Below are 15,531 nucleotides of genomic sequence, written 5' to 3'. Positions count from 1 at the left end.
TCAGGTCTAAGGGACACTTATACCATATCCCATCAGAGATATTCTCGATAGTAGAATACTCTGGAGTTGGTCACGTTCAATGATGATGTACCCTTACATCTCACCTGTATGCCATACCAGTGTCTCCACACTCCTTGGTTAAGAGGACAACCAACCCATATGGCCTACAGCGACCTATGCTCGATAGAAGCTGTCGTCCTTATTAACAGCCTATCATTTGGTCGTGAACAGTTTTAAGGATAATCGATAAATCCTCTCTTTATCGAATCTAAATAGTCCTAAGGACTTCATCATAACAACGGAGTTCATCAGAAGATGAAAGCTTATGATGAAGATGCCAAATATATTTTATTTATTAACAAATCAATTACAATACTTGGTTGCTCAACCGTCAACAGCTTGACGATTGACTTTTTGGGACACATTTCCCAACAAACAAAACATAAATCTCACTTAGAAGATGCTCCCATGGCTTGCTTCAAATATCCAGCGAACATAGATATTAATGAAGGTGGTGGACAACTCCCCCAACCATTAGAAACTTATCAAAATTGCTGCCAACTACTATTAACTGCAGAAAGTTTGGACAACCATTTTAAGGAGTTTGGAACTGCTGGAAAATTATCCAGTACCTGGATGCGAGTCCCCTTACACATGACTACATGTCCATTAGCATGAGTCCCACATCCCACCACGTGTTCGGTCATGAGTCTTGCTTCCTACATCTGCACATCTCACTGCATATGCCTGCATGATCTACTACGCACCTGACCACACGTCTTGTAGCATGTGCTCATACATTTCATTATGCATATATGAGCACATGCAGCCTATTTTATAATTATGGATTTGTAGTTATTTATGAATGTTGAGATTCGGGTTAGTATTTGCTTTTGGATTTAGATGCTCTGAACCAATATTGGTTCGATTATTTGATGAATAATAGAATTAAATTTTTTTATTTGATGGATTTTAGATGATTATGATGGATTGACTTCGTATTATCGTGGGCTTCATCCCTCGATAGTATGATCGTGTTATGTCCTGAATTTGGGGCGTGACATTTTAGCCATCCATCATCAAATGAACGGCTGTCCAAATTATCTTAATATTTTTAAAATTTATATATATTTTTTATTTTTTTTTAATATATATATATAATATAATTATTTATCTTAAAATAGATGATGTTCAGTCATATATAATATCTTACGATATTTTTTGAGTATCAGGAAGAACCTGCATCTATCTATAATTGGCACGATACAAGCGCCAGCAGATGCCGATCTCTGTAAGCCACCAGCATGGATCAAATAAGCTCGTGGTCGGCTCGATTCCAACCCTAAAGCGTGTTTAGCTGTACGCGAGTGGGAACCGGCCCGCTTCTCTCATTTGGGATACTCGAGTTGCGCCTCGGAACCCATTTCGCTCTGTCGATACCTCTCGCCTCTCTCCCTCCCACCTTTTTCTCCCGAACTACCGAGAAGAAAAAGGACGGAAAGGAGGAGAAAAAGAGATTGGGGGCGATGGCGGATCAGACGATGAGGGGCGAGGAATTCGAGAAGAAGGCGGAGAAGAAGCTCAGTGGATGGGGTCTCTTCGGATCCAAGTACGAGGACGCCGCCGATTTGTACGAAAAGGCCGCGAATTGCTTCAAGCTCGCCAAGAACTGTAAGCATCCCTTTCTTCGTTCCTTTTGATCGGTTCTTGATCCCGATCGGTGTTTTATTTTATGATCTTTGAGGTTCGGCGTACAACCTGCGATCTTTTTCTGTTTAACCTCTTGGATCCCATTTTTCCCGGTGATCTTAATGTGAATTAATCTGAATTAGGTTGTATCGGGTCTTGAATTGATAACTTGTAATTTATCTAATATATGTTGGAATAGATAGATATATGAAATAGTATAATAGATTGATAAAAATATAATTTTTCTGAGCCTCTGCAGTTGATCTTTCGAGTTTTTTTCTCTTTTATTGAATATACTAGTTAACTAGTTGTAATCAATTTGGCTATATCTGATGATGGGTACTGAACCATGAGATGAAACTACTGGCTAGCAACTTTTAGGAAAAAGAAAAAGAAACCTTTGACAAAAACTTTGTATAGATTGTCTTGGTATTTTTTTGGGTGTGGTTGGTGACTTAAATTACAATAAGATGGTTTTACTTCATGAAGCAAACACTGGAGCCAGATAATGGGGTAACATCAAATTGGACCGTCCATGTAGCTCTCAAACCACTGAGATGAAATTACCCTCGATCAGATGATGGTGATCAACCATACTTTCAGTACATTTCACTGCCAATGGATGGTGCTGGCATCCCTGAATCTTTTACTAGTTGAACTTGCTTGAATGTTTTGTCCACTCTTACATAAAAATATGGAAGTTTTTGAAGCCCTGTGTTTGGCAGTGTGACTAGATTTTTGAGAAGTTGCTCGCTGGCCTTTGGATACAGCCTTTGGTGTCTGTTACTTGGCTTGTAGTCTACCTGGTTGAGGAGATGAGTGGCCAATCAAAAACAGGGCACATGGATGGCCAAGTAGATATGGAGCTGTGGGGTTTGCATTTGATGGAGAAGGTGCCTGTTTTGGGGCAACCTAAGAGGAAAGAGGTAGCAAGCTTTGTTTGTGTAATAGGGGTTCATGGGGATTTCTTTTCTGCCATCTTTAGATATCTTGATGGATATTCTGTCACAAATGATATTCATAATATTTCATAATGTGATCATTTTAGGCATCACATCATGCTATATGGGGTTGAAGATATAAAATCGTAGCAGATATTTACAGGGCTGTGCAAACATACTTGTATATAACATGTGATTATATCTATGTGATTTCTAGGAAATACTAACTCATCTTACAGTCATATGAATAGATGCACTGTATTTTTCAGTCTTCAAATAGATTTATGTTCTTGACAACCATTCACTGATTTAGCAGTGGATTGCTGACATATATATAAGTATGACTTTTCAGTCCAATCAAATTCTTAACAAAATTGAAATTCTAATAAAAAGCATTCCCAATGTGAGAAATTTTTAGTTGAATGCATCAATATCCTTTTTGGGCCAAAATTTTTAAGTTGTACTAGTAGAATGTCTGCCACATAAACTAATGTCTGTGAACATGTTCCTTTATGTATATTATACAGCAAGACTATGAACCTGTTCTCCTTTTGTCAGAAAATAATGTCAAACATCATGTCCTTGTTGCAGTAGTTGATCTGTCTGATCACTTTAATTGCTCTTGATAGATTCTTCTAGTCAATCTGTTATTCAAGCAAATGCATTATGTTAGCTGAGGAACTGTCTTTAGCATGAATCAAGATCAATGCTTTTTTAACTTATTTATTGGTATTGCAGGGGATCGAGCTGGAGCAGTATACATCAAACTTGCTAGCTGTCATTTAAAGGTCCATATATTAACTGTTCTGTTCAAATACTACATGGCAGCACTGTCTACATCACTTTAATTTTGTTCATATTAATTTCTAAAGTACAGTTGGAAAGCAAGCATGAAGCTGCTTCAGCTTATGTCGATGCAGCAAACTGTTACAAGAAAATCTCAGTTCCAGGTATTTTCTGCATCAGAGAATGTTTTACTTGATAAATTCTGTAGTTTACCTTTTAAAAAAAGAAAGGAAGAGATTTATGCAAAAATCTAGCATGTCTACAGGAGGTATATGCATCAATTAAGAAAGTGATATCTAATATCATGATTTGGTCTCACTGGAGCTATCATGATCTAGGATTAGGTACTGATGTGTACAGGTTCCAGCATATCGTATTGGTAACTACTGGTACTGGGATGCCTCTTGGTATTGACGCATAGTGAGACTTGGTGCAAAACCTCATTTTTGTTATGCTAGAACCAAGAGGCATACCGCGTTTAAGCACAATACTATATCATGCCTGTCTATATCATACTGGTAAGGTACTAGCACAGGAACTAGTATGGGTGCTTCAACCCCTTGATCATGACCTTTCGTCCTTTTTTTGGTAAAAAGATCTTATCTCGTCATCTTAACTCTTCAATCACATCAGATGTGTCCACTCTTATCAAAATAATGGTACAAGCAAACACCATGTTCAGCATTTAGTTAAAAGAATAACTTTGAGCTCTGAGTGTTATGCATTGTTGACAACAAAAAATTGCTTTGGGTTTGTGGTCCATGCATTGCTTTTTTGGACTAATTTAATAGTTTTAAAAACACATAAGTTTCTTGACTTACAAATTTTGTAATTGTTGAGGATTTAATTGGTTTTTCTGAATAATAAACAAGGCTGTTAACACACTCAATTGTATCACAAGATAAAATTTTCAATATGGTGCAACTAAAGGACTACAAAGAACGGCAGGCCTGCCACACATTTTTTTTGGTAGACCTTGTTGGTCAAGCATAAGCTAGCCTAAAGTAGTTTTGTCTGGCCTACTTGAAGGACTTAAGTTAGCTTATTTGTCTCATTTTTCTTCCGGCTATTTCAGTTTGTAGTTAGGGGAACTCTGATGCATCCAAGTGTGGGCCTACTAATTGATGCTGGTCAGCTCCTTTTTGAGATGTGTTAATTGCACAAGTACTCTTGTGTTAGGTGTCCAACAGGTGTTATTTTATTTACTGTTTGAAGTTCTAATAGTGGTAGCAAAAGAAGAAAGGCCTAATTGGTTTGTTGGAATCAAAATCTTGGGGATTATTATTGCTGCATAGCCAGTCCTATTCCATATTTTATTCAGCTGGTTATTTTCTGTTTTAGTGGATCCTAAGTGGACTCAAATTTGTCTTGGAAAAAGAAACATTGAAGCTTTTGTTAGATGGATGACTACTGTTTTTCAATGTGTTTGTTCAAGTCAGAAGAGTCTCCAACTAATTTCTGTTGTTGAAGATTTTAGTCAACAATTATGTGTAAATTTATTTCCTCATTTATTTATCTTATTGGAAGTAGGAAAGCTGGCTGGTTCTATATAATTAAAGGGACTTGTGGCTGGCTGTTCTGGGGTAATGAACTTTGTATGGGCAACTTGTTTTGACAGTAATAACATGGCCAAAGTCCCTTCTTTCGTTAACAATTTCTTCTTCGTAATTTTCTTAAAGTTCTTCTACCATTTTTACCCCTTCTTCTCTATATCATTTTGCTTGTTGAGATTTATTTCTGCTGTTGCATAGCTGATTAGGATTTTTATATTAGATCTTGCCAACTGATCTAATATATCTGCTGCAGAGAACCTCTCAATGGCTGATTGATATTAAAATCGAGGTCGAATTGCAATGTTCTGTTTGAACAAATAACATCCTTTTTGAAATTTCTAATCTTTAATAATTTTGGAATTACATCATAATCCATTAAGCCGAGTTCCTTGTATGATTAGTATACACCTATAGATACTGATATGGTGAGAATATATGATGGAGAAATACCGCAAAGTGATTGAGTTTTTAGTCATAGCCTGTTATCCATCCATGGAGGGCATTGTGACACATGAGGCTCCCATCACTGCAAGGTCTAGGAAGGGTTAGATGTATGTAGCCTTACCCCTGTGGATGGAGAGATTGTTTTTGTTTTTGGTCTATGACACTCAGGTCACAATGGAACAACATTACCGTTAAGCAAAGGCCCGCCCTCTATAGTCTATCATTGGCTATAAAGTAAAGAATAATTTAATGGAATAGCTAGGAGGTAGACAAAGTGGATTAGTAAGTTGGAGTGTCGTATTGCTTCAATGTTCAGGAATCTAGTGAAAATATTATTTGATAATAATAGTCAGTTAAATACATTGCTTGTGCCTGTTTGACAGCAACATGACTCAAACACATAAGATGAGCATCACATGGATTATATTTTTCCATTTTGGATGGTTTTTTGTAGAGGAACATGGTGAATTTTGAATTGAGTTGCTTGGGGAAAGCTAACTACTGCACAACATAGTATCGTACCATGAAGAATCAAATATGATGTAAGACAGACATGGTAAGATTGAATCATGTTGGCAGGCCAAGGAAAGAAGAAATAGCCTTTTGTGAACAAGGATTGGTGACTGTCAACTGTTTTAGGCTATTGTTGTGAACAGGGTCTAGATCTCTGTCATGAAGAGGTTTTGGTTTTGATTGAAGGGCTTGGTTTTGTCTAGAATGGTTGGAATGTGGAATCATGACATAAAAATCCTGGATGGATATATGTTTTAGGTGTGAAAAAGTATGTGACAGCACTTGCATTCATGTTGGGTGTGGCCCTTGCTAGAACGTCCTGTAAAGGGAACTCCTGAAAGTGGCATTAGAGGAATGTCATTATTCTGACTGATGGTCAAGCGCTACCATACAGTGATTATATTTATTGCCATAATTTATTATAAAAAGGTTAGAGAGGTGAATAAAATTTTATGCAGTTAGAGTTTGGCTGGATGTAGCAGATCTGTGATTTAGGAATGCTGCGATTATTGCTTTGCCTTTAAGATCTAATGTATATATCTTAATTACAACAATATGTTAGCAACAGCTGTTTAAGATTGTTAGGCTGCAAAAGGTATGGAAACACATCATGATGGGGAATAATAGAATTTAGAATTTGGAGGGTATTTCTCACACAACCAAGAATTAAAGAAAAAGATACGAGTACATTTAGAGGGATGGTGCTAATTGTTGCATATAAGTGTCTTGTATTGACAGACAGTACAAAACTTAATAGGTGATAATGGTGGAGGATTGTATGAGGCTTGTTGTTGATACTATTTAAGCATATTGGTGTGGGCAGATTGGTAGGACGTGGGTTTTGTCTAGGAGTGTCCACCTTTTTAATTATCACAAGTTGGTCGAATTTTTCATCTTCATATCCAGCATCTGTTGAATTTTCTGTTTACTGCTAATTTTGATTGTTTCATTCCCATTTTATGTGAGCTGATTAGATGGCATTTTAGAACCAAGTCGTGTTACCTTATTTTTAATTGTTAATTTTCTGCAGATGCTGCACAGTCCTTAAACCAGGCTGTGAATCTTTTCTTGGAGATAGGCAGATTGAACATGGCAGCAAGATACTGCAAGGTAGTAAATTTTCTCAATTATTTGTAATATAGTTACATGTCTAAATCAGATTAAAGTGTAGAAATCCTTTTATGCTTGCTTTGGCCACTCTTTGTTCTGACAAGGTTGTAGTATAATAGTCTGTGGTTGCTTAATACTTACATTTGCTTCCATCTATGAACTATACTGATGTTATTTCTCACCTTATGATGTGTAATTTACTTGTTGGCTGATTTAATTTAATTGTATATTCCTTCTCCACAAGATGTAAAGAGCTAATATTTGTGCTGACCAAAGTGTCATGTTTTCATTTTACATTACAGGAACTTGGTGAGTTGTATGAACAAGAACAGGATCTCGGGAAGGCCATTGATTACTTGGAGCGGGCTGCTGATCTTTTTCAAAGTGAAGAAGTGACAACTTCTGCCAACCAGTGCAAGCAAAAAGTTGCACAATTTGCTGCTCAGCTGGAACAGTAAGATTCACATGTTTTGCAACATCAATTTTTAAAGATTAAGATTCAATGATGAATCCACTTTTTCTTTTCTGATGTTCCCCTGTACAATGATCTATAAATAATATTGAAAGGGTAAATTTTTGTTCTTATTTTTACTTTCTGGTGCTAAACTCTGCTAAAAGAATATGAATAGTGAATTATATTATCCAACAAAATCCAATAAGCCCAGCTTTATTTTGTTTCTCTTTCAAAAAGAATTCCACTGGTTTATTCAAGCTTTTGCTAAACTGGTTTGAATCTCAAATGGCAGTGAAGAAACAAAATCTTGATTCAACTAAGTTGGAGAAGTCAATAAAAAAGTCAGACTTTAGTTGCATTTTGTTTAGATGTAGTAGTATATGTTAGGAGTAAAACATAAAGACAACAAGGTTTTGTGAAACTTGTGGTTCCCTATAAGTGCTTTTACAATCTTGTCAGAATAATTGCATTTTATTCTTGCTGAACTTATTACCTTGTTTGAAAAAAAAAAGCCTACATGATTATATAGGCTATTTGTTTTCTTTTAGGGCAAGGTGGATAAAAATGAAGGTTTGTGTAGTATATTTGTTATTTTATTTTTACTTTTGTTAATTAATTCTTTTGTGTACAATTAAATTAATTTTGTCTTTGTTCAATATGGATAGCTCTTCATTATCTTGTTAACATACCAATTTTTATTGTACAACTGTTTAGTTAATTCTAGATGTTCTTGGTTATGCATTTCATTTTGACATGATCATGGCAATATCCAACATGGCATATTTTTGTGCTTTGTTCTTAACCCAATTATACATGTGTACAACAGCATACACGTATTTATTTGTACATTTTACTCTTGCCTTGTTTTTACTTTTCTTTCTTTTTGTTATTCGATGTCAACAGTGTGCTGCAGCTTGCTGGACCTTTTTCATGCTCTAGTGGTCTATAATTCTTGTTAGAGGGAACTTATACTTTGCTCATAGATCTTTGCTCTAGAAATAGCTGCATATAGTTCAATTTTTTCGGATTTATGTTTCCACATAACAATATTCCATAATATTCCATACCGGCTGGTACACTCCGTACCATATCGTACCAGTGGAAAATCGATTCGATTTAGGTTGAGTTTTCGGAAAATGGTCTGGATCCGACCGAATCGATCGGTTCGGTATGATATCGGTCCGAACCGCTCGATACCGGGTAGTTTGGTCCTGTTCGGTCCGGTTCGGTCTCCTTCCTTTTTTTTTGTGCTGTTGGATGGAATTTTTTTTTTTTTGATTTTTTATATCTAATGCAATACGGTATGATATCAGTCGACAATCAGCCTGGGTTCCGGTATTGAGTTCGCAAACTTTGATTGAATCTATCTAAAGGTTTCAAAGCTCCATTTTGGTTTGGTTTGTCTGTAAAGTTTAGTTTTGGTTTCGACAGTTTCGGTTGTTTCAGCAGTTTGCCTCCAAGTTTTGGAGTTTCGGTCAAAAAAAGTTAAAAAAATCTCCAAAAAAGTGGTTTTGCTGTGTTAGAAGTTAGTTAGGATCATAGTTTGTGTGGTTTAGACAGTTTTCCACTGAAAGTAAACTGTGTTGAAGCTTGATATGCTACACTACACTTTCCATTCCCTACAAAATGTATTTTGTTTTCGTACATTTTCACCTAAATTTATAGGTTACCAACATGTTTCTCTTATTTTTCTCGTAACTTCCCCATATTTGCTCTTGTTCTTGTACTCTACTAAACCATTCCTTATACTTATGTCATTCTATTTCATGTGGTTTATTTAGACAGTTTCCTACTGAAAGTAAACTGTATTGAAGCTTGATGTCCTACACTACACTTTCCACTCCCTACACAATGTATTTTGTTTTCCTACATTTTCCCTGAAATTTTTAGGTTACCGCTTATTTTTTCATAAATTCCCCTTATTTACTCTTGTTCTTGTACTCTACTAAACTATTCCTTATACTTATGTCATTCTATTTCATTTTAACGATTCATCTAAGGAAAGACAAACATCTTAATACGTTTCATTCTACTCCATCTAAGCAAAAGAAAAAAAAACCCAATATAAATAAGAAGACATTTTATTTCATTATTTCAAGATGCAGCATACTCATCAGAATAACAAAGTTTAAACAAGAATGAAACAAATTTAATAATTCAATAATATTCATAAATTTTAGAAAACATTAACCATATTAACTTGCTCAAGACAAAAGTAAAAAAGTAATAGTTGCAGTTGGTTTGGACTGAAATTGACCTAAAACACAGTTTTGGCTGAAACTTATACTGATTCATTTTGTCCAAAATGGTTCCGTTGCAGCCAAAACATCAAATCTTGATATCTAATGCATTTTACCTGGTGTTTTGTGTCCAGGCTGGGTCAACTGGGTAGACCTGCCCGACTCACCACCCTATAGAATCAGCAGGTTAGGTTGGTAAATAACCCAGATTTTGCTAAAATCGTTTGACCTGCCAATTCAAGCAGTTGAACTGTTTGACTTGATTGGGTCAACTTGTTTTGACCCATCCAGATGGGTATCAAAAGTAGGAAAGAAATGTGAAAGCTGGGAAAGCCCGGAGTCAAACTAACACCACTTTAAAGTTTAAATAATAACCCATCTCCCAACTGCCCAGTCACCTTTTCATGGTGTGTTTTATTACCAGAATTTATTATACATACACAGACATTTGAGTTAGTACTTTTAATATCTATCTATTTAGTTATTTTATTTCTGATGTCACTGGTTATTAGGTTGACCTGCGGTTGAACCACTGACCCATGACCTGGCAATGAAATGGGTCTTTCTAGGTGAACAGGTCCTGAATATTGATTTTACCCATATCCTTTTATCTTTTCTTTTCTTGCTTATTTTCTTGATTTTTTGTATCTAAGTTACGTAGGCTTGTCGCACTTTCATATGTACTTTGCCATGGTTTCATCCTCTCTCTGTATAAACTTTAGTGCACTCTGCATGATCAGTCTTTTTTGGTTAGAGAGAATATTTTATTGTTTAGGTACTCTGCGAGGAAACATGTATAAATATTTGCTTTAGATGGCTGTATCTGGTTCTAATTTTTGAGACCTGGGAACAACAGAATTCAGTAATTAGTTTGTATATTGCTCAGAATTTCATTACCCTTCGTATTTCATATTGGTACTGGAATGAAGAGTATTAACACTTATTGAAATTTTTGCAGATACCCTAAGGCAATTGAAATATTTGAAGCAATAGCACGACATTCAATGAACAACAATCTTCTCAAGTACAGTGTTAAGGGTATTCTCCTTAATGCTGGCATTTGCCAACTCTGTAGAGGTGATGTTGTTGCCATCACCAACTCGTTAGAGCGATATCAGGTCTAACTGTTGCTTCATCTAATGATCAAATTTTATTTTTTTGGACTTTGTGAACATACTGAACTTGCTTGTGATTGTACAGGAACTTGACCCTACTTTTTCAGGCACGCGTGAATACAAGCTTTTGGCTGTAAGTTATGACTGAACCTGCATGTTGGTTGTATGATTTTTCTGTTATGCTAAAGGCAGTTTAGACTACTTGAGGTTTTGACAGTAGAAATTGCATGACAAAATTCGTTTGGCATTTCTTTAGAGAAGTGCTTGTACAGTTTTTCAATAAAAACAAGTCCTTTTGTGAAAAAGACAGTGTTTGATATTTTGTTCCAAAAAGTACTTGTTTAAAAAGTAGAAGTTATTAAACAGCTGCTTAGATAAGCTGGGGTTTCTTGTTTTTAGATTATGGATTATTTCACCTCAGCCACAAATTTTGACACCTTCATTCTTATCCAAAGCCTTATCTCAAGTCATTTTCTCTGTACCCAAAGCCTCTACACCTTTCTTCCCCCACGCTCCACGTCCCCACCCAGGCCCGTGCATGTGTGTGGATCTCTCTCATTTTCTCCTTTCAATTAGTTTAGGCCCCTCTCAAGTTGTGTAGGGGGAGACATTATCAAAAATTTCCCGCACAAAGACCTGTCTCCCTCCCTCAACCTTAACTCCTCTTGCCTAGTTATCTGTTAGGGGCATGGAAGGTGGCAAATTTTCATCATGTCAACCTTAACACATGCCTTTTGCCTTCTTTTATGGATACTAACAGTAATAAATATATTGTTGCCCTTGATCTTTTATCATATTTTTCACTAATATATGAAATATAAATATTTATTAATATATTATAATTAATATATTTTAAATATATATTATATTAATATAATGTAATATATGTTAATATAATGAATGTATTAATTACATAATATAACTAATATAATATTAATATAATATAGGTAGAGTTATTCCATCAAGCAATGACAATTTTAGATTACCTTCACTCCATAATTAGGCATAGGAAAAAATACCACCCCCTGGTGGTATTTGTTTTACCTTCTCTAGTAAACTAGGTGTGGGATCCACCATTTATCTTACCATCTCTCTTGTTCTCTTCTCATACCAGACATGGTAAGCTGACATGAAATTTATTTTCCCATGCCAAATTACCCCTAACCAAACGAACCCTAAGGATGTTCCAAGCAATATTCTCTGCAACAAGCTGGATTTTTTATAGTCCTTCTCTTTTGATCACACTGTTGCTTCATGGGAACATGTTGCCATCTTTTTGCAGTTACATTTGACTGAGATAAGTTTGCTATCATTGTAACTTGAAATTATCAAAAGCTATAATTTTGACTAAGCCCTTTCTTTAAAGTGCTTTTAACTGATTGCTTTCAGAAAGGACTTCTCTTTAAGCAATCTGATACCAAATATATACCCTAAACATTTTATGGTTTGAATTCATCTGGTCACATTTTTTCTCATACTTTATTTATGGCAACTTGCCTATGAGCTGTCTTGTATGGATAAAATGATGTCTTAGGATGTGGCATTGCAGTCAGTAGATTATCATGATTACAGATCCTGGATTAACTAACAATCCTGCTTTACATTGCAGGATTTAGCAGCTTCAATGGATGAGGAAGATGTCGGGAAGTTTACTGATGTCATCAAGGAATATGATAGCATGACCCGGCTGGTATATTTCTTTATGTCAATGTCATGTCCTGAAATTTCTTTTTCTCTGATTGTATATTGGTCTAATGCATTGTCTAATTTTGAGTTATATGTCATTTTCCTTGATTGGGATTTTAGGAAAAGTTAATAACAAAAATTATCACATTTGAGATTAGGAGAAATGCTGGGGTAACTGAAATAAACTATGGAAGAGCTATATCCAATTTTGCAGATCATAATCAATCTGGTGACTGGAAATCCAATAGTTGTTGAAGATATTCAAGTTTTCTTAGCTATATGGAGGGCTAGATAGACCTATATATGATGCGCTATCAAAATATACCACCACCCACTTGAGAAATGGGATACATATAGGTGATCGGATGTGAAAGAATATCAATAAGACGGATTTGAAGGAATTCTTTTAAGGACAATAACTTGATTTAGTTCACAAATTTTTAGGGTCATTATTTCAGTTGATCCCAAGATGCGCTAGAGCATATTCTTGCATGAGTATTGAACCAAGATTCACTAAAGTCATTCCTAGTTAGCTGCTATCTATTCATCCCTAGTGAAGAACCTAGGATCTCAAGAGCAAAGGATTGGAGACCATTGATGAAAATTATAGCATTGTCCTTGTATGATAAGAAAGCGAACTTCACAGGCAAGTAAATTAATGCCAATGAAGACAAAATTATCCAATAATAATACAGCATCGTGATAGTACATGTTGAACATTTCACTGTTGCATAGGTGAAGGCATTAGGGGGTTATATTTGTAATGCCATTGTTTGGGCTTGGGCACCATTATAATACTCAACAACTTTATCAAAAAGCAAATATGTCAGCGGGGTCCAAACTCCGGATAATGGATATGGGAAGCCTTTTGCTAACAAGTGCAAGTCTATTGACATATGGTGACATGCACCTACAGGTCAAATAATTCTATAAATCATCAGTGTCATGGTCAATTGTGAACATTCACTGTACCAGTGGACTCAAGAAGTATACAGAACTAACAAATGTTGCTCGGCTTGTATGAGCAACCAGCTAGCAGTTTAACAGTGTATGTTCTTAATGTAGAGACTTGTGTGGGTATGTGGAAATAGCTTCTTTTTCGTATACCTGCATTGAAAAACTTATTGCAGATTTTTTTGTTTGCTCTCACCTGGATACTTGGTTAAGTAACCTGGTATACCTGTATTCACATGATATGATGCAAGAATGGGCATGGGATTCTTGGGATACGAGCTTATCCTCAGAGATGGCTTTGTCGAACTCATCTGTGAAGAGCGAGCTTCATAGAAAGAGAAATGACCTGAGAAGGAAGTGGGCACCTTAGTTCGGTGGTGGGCTGTTTTAGGTTGATGATATTGGCCATGGCTGATGGAAGTTGTTGATGCTTGGCGACTTGAGGAGAGAAGGGTGGCAAGTTGAACTATTAATAACCATTACAAAATGCGATCATCACCTGAATTTAGTTAGTTATCAGAGGTTTTCTTTTCTTTTCTTTTCCTTTGTTGTGCACTTCTTAACCAGAGTTAGCTGTTGGCATACATTGTATCATGCCTTCTTTATCATGTTAAAACATAGCAACAATTTTACAGTTGATGTAGCAGATATTCTGTCATGGAGCTTATTTTGTTTAATATTTTTTTTCTTATTGATATGTTGGGATCATGCCTTCCGTTTGACTTCATTGCATGCATCTCAGATTTATGTTTGACACTGTTTCAATTGAGTGTAGGATCCTTGGAAAACCACACTTCTATTGAGAGCAAAGAATGCACTGAAAGCAAAGGAAGAAGAAGAAGATGATCTGACTTGAGGCTCATAAATCTCATTGCTTATCTTTTCTTATATATTTGTACTAATTGGACGGTGGCTTTTGGTTTGTGTACTTGACAAGTTTGGATGTAAGACGAAGAGGATTGCTATGCTTTTTGGTTGCGTGCGTGAGTCTATTACTCGTCAAGTTTCTGTTTCCCCCCTCCATCACAATACCTGAATTTCTGCAATTAATGGTTGGTGATTATTTTTTATTTCAAGGCTGTATTGTCAGCAAGTGAGCAGCTTCTCTTCTTTCTTTTATGTGTCCAACCTGGTGGAAATGTCCCATAAATTTCATGTGTGTCCTATTTGGCAGAGATCAATTCTGTTCGAGTTTCGTAGACCTTCAGATGTAAGCTGTTATATCGTCCCCTCGGCTATGAAAAGTGCTGCTGAAGCTAAGCTCAAGCTTGAGCTATGCTTAGATGCTTAAAATGGGCTTGGATAATGTCTGAAAGGAGGTTTCATTGAGCCATGCCAAGAGCTGTTTTATTTCTGCATTTGTGCTCATGTTCAGGCAAGGATCAGTAATAAACTGAGCACTGAATTCTGTTTGAACTGGCAGCCCCCCACTTTTTTTTGGTTTTTTCACTGGGTAAAACCCAAATGTGCGGCTATAGAACGGATGCACCTGCCAGTGCACCAACTTCATATTGGTTCATCCAAGGAGTGGTAGAAGAGGTGAAAAAAAAAAAAGGGGGTTACAAAAAGGATGTCAGGAGAAGAGAAACTATATCCCACACTCTGTGTATTAGCTTAATTTAGCGGTCCACTGTGCCAATATATTTCTGCCATGTGGACATTCTGTCCACGTCTGTCTTGAGCTTGTTAATCGAGGATTTGAGGTTGGCTTTGATTTTCTTGAGGTCAAAGATGCAGGCTTTGAGTATGACGATGTTGTCGGTAGTGACGAAGAGCAAGGAGAGGCGGTGGTGCTCCTGCTGCCAGGTGTTACAGTGGCCGGCGAAGATCTTGTCAACGTGAGCATTGGCCTTGGCATCTCACAGCAGCTGGATCGGAGATGGCCGAAGTGGACAGAATATCCATTTGGTAGAAATATATTGGCCTGGTGTATGGCCGAGCTGGTACACCAGATGTACTAGGTTATAATTTCCAGAGGTTGCAGGCGCTTGAGCAAGTCATCAGTCGATCAACTTGCTCAGTTCATAGGTCATAGGAATCAACCGA

The 15,531-nt window shown here is 36.4% G+C and overlaps 1 protein-coding gene across 1 annotated transcript; it reads left to right on the top strand.

Annotated features, from left to right (window-relative positions):
• The first annotated feature begins 1,275 nt into the window (after positions 1 to 1,275).
• LOC105051149 (alpha-soluble NSF attachment protein) lies at positions 1,276 to 14,561 on the top strand. The gene is made up of 9 exons (XM_010931458.4): positions 1,276 to 1,671; positions 3,369 to 3,418; positions 3,508 to 3,580; positions 6,957 to 7,036; positions 7,339 to 7,490; positions 10,689 to 10,848; positions 10,931 to 10,978; positions 12,455 to 12,535; positions 14,261 to 14,561. The coding sequence occupies exons 1-9, from the start codon at positions 1,527 to 1,529 to the stop codon at positions 14,339 to 14,341; spliced, it is 870 nt and encodes a 289-aa protein (XP_010929760.2). The 5' UTR covers positions 1,276 to 1,526; the 3' UTR covers positions 14,342 to 14,561.
• The last annotated feature ends 970 nt before the right edge of the window (positions 14,562 to 15,531 follow it).

Source organism: Elaeis guineensis, chromosome 9 (assembly GCF_000442705.2).
Source record: "Elaeis guineensis isolate ETL-2024a chromosome 9, EG11, whole genome shotgun sequence".
Taxonomy (NCBI): Eukaryota; Viridiplantae; Streptophyta; class Magnoliopsida; order Arecales; family Arecaceae; genus Elaeis; species Elaeis guineensis.
This window is presented reverse-complemented; position numbering and strand designations above follow the sequence as displayed.

Coding starts and splice junctions, on each gene's coding strand:
- LOC105051149 (XM_010931458.4), top strand. CDS start 1,527: ATGGCGGATCAGACGATGAGGGGCGAGGAATTCGAGAAGAAGGCGGAG. Junction 1,672..3,368: donor CTTCAAGCTCGCCAAGAACT/GTAAGCATCCCT, acceptor TTGGTATTGCAG/GGGATCGAGCTGGAGCAGTA. Junction 10,979..12,454: donor GTGAATACAAGCTTTTGGCT/GTAAGTTATGAC, acceptor TTTACATTGCAG/GATTTAGCAGCTTCAATGGA.